The sequence below is a fragment of the Prosopis cineraria genome, unplaced genomic scaffold (genome assembly GCF_029017545.1).
Source record: "Prosopis cineraria cultivar Desert tree isolate PC_DT_omini unplaced genomic scaffold, ASM2901754v1 PC5, whole genome shotgun sequence".
Lineage (NCBI taxonomy): Eukaryota > Viridiplantae > Streptophyta > Magnoliopsida > Fabales > Fabaceae > Prosopis > Prosopis cineraria.
This window is the reverse complement of record NW_026555336.1, coordinates 35,888,217-35,896,083: the sequence shown is the minus strand read 5'-3', so window position 1 is coordinate 35,896,083 and position 7,867 is coordinate 35,888,217. Positions and strand designations below refer to the sequence as shown.

Below are 7,867 nucleotides of genomic sequence, written 5' to 3'. Positions count from 1 at the left end.
AAAATTTAAAAAATCTCTCAGGGATAAAAGGAGTAAGTTCCTTAAATGTTAATTATTATAATTTTAAAACCTCGATCACAAAGTCAGAAACGGTCAAAGGATCGGGATGAAAACTCAGTGTCGTATTAACCCTGATTCTTGGAAATAAGTATAAGTCGGAAGTCAGAACAACCCAAACGCTAAATATGACAAATTCTGGGTCCTTACATGCAATATTTTCTTATGTCCAAGCGCGTATTTTTCCCAGGAACGCGAACGGTCGAACGCGTAATTGCATTTTTTCTCCCAGGTCACAGCAAAATACTGTCTGTCATTGGTTTGGAGTAGCTGAGCAAGCTTTAAAGCCGTCTCCATCACTTCGCACAAGATCATCATCTCAAATTTCACGCCTCGTCGTGATTTCACATACTTACAAGAGACAAACTTCAACTCAGTTCTGGGTCTCAATAATCAAAAGCTCAGGTACGAAGAACTTGTAAACACAATTAGTCTTGGTCACAGCCTTATCTACTTCTCTTTCTCATTCGCTGAATTCACTCCACACTTCATTCCACACCCTGAAATGCTTGCAACCTCTTTCATACTCATCTTTTACGTACAGAACTTTATATTCAGGTTGACGAATTACAGTCTCGCACGATGTTAGAAAGTTTCCTTAAATATCTCGCAGAGAAGGCACAGACCTTATTAAGTGACATTTTTGGCCGTTTGTTTCAGCTTGCTATGCAGGCAAGCATGGCTTGGCTCTTGTCATCGTTTTTTTCTCTGATCTTTTCTTAGAGATTACTTTCATGGCGATGGTGGGGCTTCGTTGGCCTCATCTCTTAAAAACAATGAATGGGACAGGTTTTCCTGTGGGCTGTGGCCTAGAACTTCTAATCCATCACCGACGATTTGTCTAGAAGCTTTTTAGTTTTTTTTTTTAAATTTTTAATACAAGCTTTTTAGTTGTTAACTTTTAATATCCCAACAACAATAGCAAGTCATGTTGACTTTGGCAACTTCTGCATGATAAAGAAAGTTCCCACAAGTTTTTTTATTAATTCTCTGGACAAGAATTTTATTTTTCTGATCTAAATTTCAACCAAAATTTTGAAGTCTATTTCTCTCTCAAAGTTTATTTCATAGTATAATTGAAATTATGTTGTCTAGATTATTTTTTTATTTTAAAACAAATTTTACGCCATCAACTAAATAGTAGACAATTGAAACTTTTTCAAGTGTTTTTGAAATTAAATTCAACTTACTCAGTATATTATATTTTCTTATCCACCCAACAACCTTCTTTATGCGCCTTTAAGTACTTTTGAGTAGCCATTACATGCCCCCAAGGTTGTCCAAAAAATCAAGCCTGCTAGTCACCACAATCGTGTCCAACGATGATGGATTATTCTAAGTGGGGTCAGTGTAACAGCTCATCAAACCCTATGCTGTCTCTTATTGAAGTGTGAAAGTAAACTTTATACTGATCTGAACACGAGCCACAAAAGAAACAAGATTTACCTTTTAAATATTAATGGAGAAATTATCACCCTCTTGTTTGGCAAGCCTCAAATAGATCATTTACCAAAAAGTCAGTGCGTAATTCGGTTATTGTACTCCTTTCACACAGCAGCCGTCCTATCTGCAGCTACTTTTATCCCTGCATAGCCTCTGTTTTCAACCTGAGATAATGATGCATTTCATATAGATCCAAAAATATGTTAAAATTTCTGAGAATAAACGATGTAATCATAAATCCAGAATGATCTTGTATCTGATATAGCTACAAACAGAAGTTCTAAACTCTCCTGTCGCTGCAGTTTCTTGTTGAGCAGTCCAGCAATCTGTACCAGAGAACATGAAGAAAGCAGTCCGATTTGTGTCTTGTCAATCCCTTATTCTCCTTCTAATCAAATCATTACTACCACTATTTATGCTGCCACAAACAGTAATGGCAGATCCAAGAACGAAGACAGTGCAAACAACATGTGGCAATCAAAAAGAGCACAATATCACAAACTTCGTTACAAATTTTGTTACAACCATGGAAAACATCAGTGATCAGGTGCGCAATCATGGGTATGGCACAGCAGTTTCAGGGACAGGTCCTGATACCAACTATGGCCTTGCTCAGTGCTATGGAGATCTTTCCTTACTTGACTGCGTATTATGTTATGCTGAGGCACGTACAGTTCTTCCCAAGTGTTTCCCCAGCAATAGTGGTCGCATCTACCTTGATGGTTGCTTTATGAGGGCTGAGAATTACAGCTTCTTTGATGAGTACAGAGGAGCAGAAGACAGGGCTGTGTGTGGGAACACAACCAGAAAAAGTACAAGTTTTCAAGCAACGGTGAAGCGGGCAGTTCTGAGTGCAGTTGAAGCAGCGACAAATAATAAAGGGTATGCGAGGGAGAAGGTTGCTGTATCAGGAACAACAAATGAGTCAGCTCACGTTCTGGCCAATTGTTGGAAGAGTCTGAACACAAGCTCTTGCAAAGCATGTCTGGAAGATGCATCATCTTCGATATTGGGATGCTTGCCCTGGTCAGAAGCAAGAGCTCTGAACACTGGCTGCTTCATGAGGTATTCAGATACAGATTTTCTGAACCTGGAACTGGAAAGTAGAAGTTCAGCAGGTAATTGTGTTATGATCCAGCTTCAAGCATTAAGAAAAAATTACATATAAGAGTCATAGATCATAGATCATGAGTATTGCTTCACATGGCTGAATTTTACAGGTGATGTAATAGTGCTAGTGGTTGCAATTGTCAGTTCAGTGGTTGTTTTCGCGGTTGCAATAGCTATTGGGGTTTATGTCTGGAAACAGAGATACATTCAAATGAAACGAAGAGGTATGTGACTTATTCATGCCCTGCCTTTTTAGAAAACATAACTTTTTAAAACGTAAGTCTTTTGACACTTCTGTGCTTCACAATATAAAACTCAAGCATGTCAAACACACAAAATCATGCAACTCCTAGTCTCAAAAAAATAATCAGTTCCTTCCTTGGCTCCAAGGAGCCAGTTCTCGCTACGGTCGGGTAATATAGTGAGGAACCATAACTTATTTAAATCATATCCACGATGTTTACTGATCCCAATAGTTATTCTGCATTGAAGGTTCAAATGATGTAGAAAAGTTAGCAAAGACCCTTCATCACAACAGTTTGAACTTCAAATACTCTACCCTGGAGAGGGCAACCGACTCTTTCGATGTTGCTAACAAGCTTGGACAAGGAGGGTTTGGGACAGTTTACAAAGTATTTTTCCTCTTCTGCAGACTTGTATGTCCAGCATTTATCAAATTAAAACCATTCTTACCATTTGCTATTGCAGGGAATTTTGCCTGATGGAAGAGAGATTGCAGTCAAGAGATTATATTTTAACAACAGACATAGAGCAGCAGACTTCTATAATGAAGTCAACATAATCAGCAGCGTGGAACACAAAAATCTAGTCAGATTGTTAGGATGCAGTTGTTCAGGACCCGAAAGTCTTCTTGTATATGAGTATCTGCCCAACAAGAGTCTTGATCGTTTCATTTTTGGTAATTACTCAGCTCTTAATATAGCTCCATTTAGTGGGTAGTATTCAGACAATTGAATGCCTGTCAAAGCTGTTTATGGTCTATTGCAACCTTTTGACTTTCACAATGTGAGCTTAATATAATATTTCTGAATTATTTCATCGCATGACAGATAAAAACAGAGGCAAGGAACTAAACTGGGATAGGAGATATGAAATTATCATTGGGACTGCAGAAGCATTAGTCTACCTGCACGAGAAGTCCAAGATTAAGATAATTCACAGAGATATAAAAGCCAGCAATATCTTATTAAACACAAGGCTTCGAGCTAAAATTGCAGATTTTGGTTTGGCTAGGTCTTTCCAAGAAGACAAAAGCCACATCAGCACAGCTATTGCAGGGACTTTGTAAGTTTTTCTAACCATACTGCATTTTTTACAGTTAAGAAAAGACTTTCGAGAAAGTTACGGTACTACTTAATTAACTTGCGTTTCATTACAAAACTACCATGTCATATCTGAAATAGCCTTTTCTTTACTATTTTTGCCGGACCTGCAGAGGGTATATGGCTCCCGAGTACTTAGCTCATGGTCAGTTAACAGAGAAAGCAGATGTATATAGTTTTGGAGTGCTACTGCTAGAAACAGTTACTGGGAGACAGAACAACAGAACCAAAGCATCAGAATATTCAGACAGCCTAATTACAGTGGTCAGTTGCATATTATTCCATCAGTAAATGAATTCTACTTGTTTTCAACATACATTTCTCATATCGTGACTAGATTGAGAACTGTAACTAACCTAGCCTTATCTTTCTTTTGACATGTGTCTTCTGGTAAGATCAGACATGGAAGCATTTCCAGTCAGGGACAGCAGAACAACTATTTGATCCAAATCTAACGTCACAGGAAAACCACAATAGCAATGTTAAAGATGAAATATTACGAGTGGTGCACATAGGACTTCTGTGCACTCAAGAGATCGCTTCATTGCGACCAACTATGGCAAAAGCATTAGAGATGCTAACTAAGAAGGAGGAGCACCTTCCTGCACCCTCTAATCCACCCTTCATGGATGAAAGCACGATGGAACTCCAAGACATATACGATGATCCAGCTTATCCTCTCAATGCAGCAGATTCAATCGCTACTATGTCCCACAGCTCATTTTATCCCAGGTGATCGTGACATGATATGCAGAGAAACATCACTTTATATATATATATATATATATATCAATTCTGCAGACTGGCTTCACTTCTGTAGGAAGATGGCTCGCCAGACCTGCATATATTTTGGAAGTCGCTAACAATTCTTCGTATGAACTGATATTTGATGATGTGCACATTTGGATGCACGGGGAGTAGCTAAGCTTTAAGTCATCCTAATGGAGTTGTGGGAAGTAAATAGTGTATATTTTATATATTGAATCATGGTCGACTTGACTATGAATTTTGGATCAAACCAATGCATTAATTGATCCTTCGCAAATCTGGTTAGAGCTCCTATCGGTTACCAAGATTTGTTTCCAAGGGAAAAAAAGAGGAAAAATAAATTGAAAGCTACTATGGTTCTGCACTTTGATATGATGAGAAAAAACAAGTCGATTAAGCATTACAAGCCAAGTCCCCATTGTTCATTCAGTAAACTTCAAAATGTCAGGCAGCATAGATTTAAGATTAGTTAAATAGTAGAGCACTTTAATTAAGAGCAGAGTATGTAATTACAACCCGAACACAAATTGCACCAGAATAATAAACAAAAATATATACATGGAAAAATATCCATATATAAATCCCATCTAACGCTTTGCTACCAAGCAGCCCATAAGGCCTCCACTGATCTCATAATGTCGTGCAGTAGAAAAACCAACTTCTAATGCGAGTTTCTCCAATTCCTTCCCTGCATCAATGGAGGGTTTATTAATTACACATCCAATAAGACAGACCATCTAATGGCCACAAATGTTTGATTTCTCCTTCTATTAACTAAATGGAAGATTGATGGCAACTACACAAGGAAAAAAAACTACTCCAAAGAATGAGGCGTTCTGCGCAAAATCTGCAGCCAAAGTCCTCTCATTCTATAGCAGCTAAAATGATTAGCATAGATGGAAAACAAACCTGTTAAAAACTCTCTGATTGAGCTCTTTAGATATCTATACTCTTCAGCGAGGCCATAACCAGAGGCCACCGGGACAACAACGTTGTCAATCATCCATTCCTAGAAGAAGTTGATATATGGAGTGAAGCCATCAATTTGCAACAAATAGTCGAAAAGGAAAAAACAAAAACAAAATCATAGAATTTTTGGCAGAATGATTTCAGTTAATATATTGGGATGTTTAAACTCTTTCTTGCATTTCTTCACCCTCACAGCTAAGCCTTCAACTTTCTTAAGGGGTAGGGATGCTTCCAACTAGAGTTCCACTTGCAAAATAACACTTGTATACAGATTTAAGATAAGCAGCCCCGTCACCTAAGTTAAACACTGTAAAGCAATAGCCCATAAAAATCATGCCTACCATAACTGAAGCAGTCAGAAACTGATTGCTCTTATTAAAGTCAAGGATAGCCACTCTGGAGCCTGGAAAGCAAAAGAAAGCATATAAGGACACCAATTTAATATATCGCCAAAGATAAGATTAATGGAGTCAAGAGACAAGCTACCGATTTTTAGGACTCGTAATATTTCTTGCATGGCCTTGCGCTTATCAACCACGTTTCGTAGACCAAAGCCCATAGTTACAGCATCAAACCAACCATTAGTAAATTGCAAGTTAAGAGCATCGCCTTCAACCCATCTGCCATGCAATGAAGGGTCACTTCCTTCACATTTAGGTCACATGCAATTTTTATGAGCCAAGTTCATACGCAGTATTAAATTACAACTTTACAGCACACTTTTGCAGCTTAATAACGGAGCAGCATGGAAAATTTGTGAAGGATCATTGTAGCCAAAGAATCAATTATCATAAGCTCCAGGCTATTATCTAATGTTTCCATACTGCTAGGATTACCAATGCTCACTCAATATTACTGAAGTAGTTCTTTGAAAGCAACTTCTGCCGAGATGAAGCAAGCAACAGTTGCTCCTTTGAGAAGTCAAGACCAGTCACCTACAGATTCCATGATTCCAAAATACATCACTTATATAAAAACCACCTTAAATGTCGGAAATTTACTATTACTCATGAGAGCGAGCATGGGTGTGAGTTTTTTTTGGGGGGGGTGGATTTCGAAGTTCATACAAATCAGCAAGGTTAGCTTGCAAGAGCACAAAATTCTGTACCAATCAAGTTCCACATATCTAAACATTACTTCAAAGGCAAAGAAGTTTATATAGTCACATATAAGAAACTGTCCAAAGTATGAGAAACCATCTCAGCAAGGTCAGGCGTGCTGTGTGGCAACGAAGATGAGACATGTACTAGGATGCTGTGTCCATACTACTCGGTTCAACGACCCCGAACAGCAACAAAGGTAATAATTTCTTACGATAATATACAAAAGATCCACTTATTCCTAATGAAACTAAACATGAGAACATGATATGGGGAAAAAAACAAGAAAAGAAACCAACCTTGCCATAGGAGCCAACTTTCTCAGACAAAAGAAACGCTAAATCGCCACTCCCACAGCACACATCCAATACACGGTCTCCCATTGTGGCTCTGCTTCAAAGTTCAAACAAATACCACATTAAGGGAGGGGAAAACCAAGATCAAAAAACAAAAAGAAAGGACTCCAAACGTTTGAAGGAAATGCGTTGATTCAGTAATCGGGAAACTGCGTACCCACTCCATGACACAGCCATTCGCTTCCAAATACGGTGCTGACCAAGGCTCAGCAAATCATTGAGCTAAGGAAGCAGCGAAAAAAAAAAAAGAGCATAAAAATAAGAATAAAAAAGGAGAGTTATGATGATACACAGCATAAAGGAAAGAAGAAAACGGAGGAGGCGCACGTCATCATAGACAGGAGCAATTCGATTAAACAGCGCCTGACGTTCAGTGGCGCATCGAACTGGGCTGAATCCCAATCTGGGAGAAGAAAGGGACCGGCAGGACGGGGAAGGAAGGAGAATTAGGTGCGAGGACGCCATTTCACGCTCTTCTTCACCCAGGATTCGCAACTCTGCCTACTCATAGAACCGTCTTATCCCCAGACCCGGCTAAACCGGAATTGGCTTCCCTCCAACTACCCGCGTTCGGCGCAGGTGATGAGCAACCTGAGCCGTGTAGATTTTTTATTTTCAGGATTATAGGTTTTATTTTGTATTTACTAAAATAAAAAATATAAATTTTAGTTAATTTACATTATCATTAATCTAAACAATACAGATTTACTCTGAATAATCT

At 38.6% G+C, this 7,867-nt stretch overlaps 2 protein-coding genes across 3 annotated transcripts; one reads left to right on the top strand and one right to left on the bottom strand.

The window, feature by feature from the left end:
* Positions 1-309: 309 nt before the first annotated feature.
* LOC129311290 (cysteine-rich receptor-like protein kinase 2) lies at positions 310-5,088 on the top strand. 2 transcript variants are annotated; one of them, XM_054953504.1, is made up of 8 exons: positions 310-462; positions 1,803-2,618; positions 2,721-2,834; positions 3,103-3,242; positions 3,319-3,529; positions 3,681-3,915; positions 4,067-4,217; positions 4,354-5,088. In XM_054953504.1, the coding sequence occupies exons 2-8, from the start codon at positions 1,841-1,843 to the stop codon at positions 4,687-4,689; spliced, it is 1,965 nt and encodes a 654-aa protein (XP_054809479.1). In that variant the 5' UTR covers positions 310-462; positions 1,803-1,840; the 3' UTR covers positions 4,690-5,088. The 2 variants fall into 2 exon arrangements, with proteins under 2 accessions (XP_054809479.1, XP_054809478.1); XM_054953503.1 differs by lacking the exon at positions 310-462 and having other exon boundaries at positions 1,317-2,618.
* A 98-nt stretch (positions 5,089-5,186) lies between these two features.
* On the bottom strand, positions 5,187-7,691 carry LOC129311291 (2-phytyl-1,4-beta-naphthoquinone methyltransferase, chloroplastic-like). The gene is made up of 8 exons (XM_054953506.1): positions 7,474-7,691; positions 7,304-7,368; positions 7,090-7,180; positions 6,537-6,625; positions 6,177-6,310; positions 6,032-6,093; positions 5,631-5,730; positions 5,187-5,409 (listed from the first exon to the last, which is right to left on the bottom strand). The coding sequence occupies exons 1-8, from the start codon at positions 7,609-7,611 to the stop codon at positions 5,309-5,311; spliced, it is 780 nt and encodes a 259-aa protein (XP_054809481.1). The 5' UTR covers positions 7,612-7,691; the 3' UTR covers positions 5,187-5,308.
* Between the last annotated feature and the right edge of the window lie 176 nt (positions 7,692-7,867).

What these genes read in the sequence shown, in the direction of transcription:
- LOC129311290 (XM_054953504.1), top strand. Translation starts at nt 1,841, where the DNA reads ATGAAGAAAGCAGTCCGATTTGTGTCTTGTCAATCCCTTATTCTCCTT. An exon ending in GGAAAGTAGAAGTTCAGCAG is followed by an intron (nt 2,619 to 2,720) that starts GTAATTGTGTTA and finishes TGAATTTTACAG; the next exon opens with GTGATGTAATAGTGCTAGTG. An exon ending in CAGACAGCCTAATTACAGTG is followed by an intron (nt 4,218 to 4,353) that starts GTCAGTTGCATA and finishes TGGTAAGATCAG; the next exon opens with ACATGGAAGCATTTCCAGTC.
- LOC129311291 (XM_054953506.1), bottom strand. Translation starts at nt 7,611, where the DNA reads ATGGCGTCCTCGCACCTAATTCTCCTTCCTTCCCCGTCCTGCCGGTCC. An exon ending in AACTACTTCAGTAATATTGA is followed by an intron (nt 6,311 to 6,536) that starts GTGAGCATTGGT and finishes ATTGCATGGCAG; the next exon opens with ATGGGTTGAAGGCGATGCTC. An exon ending in TTCTGACTGCTTCAGTTATG is followed by an intron (nt 5,731 to 6,031) that starts GTAGGCATGATT and finishes AACTTCTTCTAG; the next exon opens with GAATGGATGATTGACAACGT.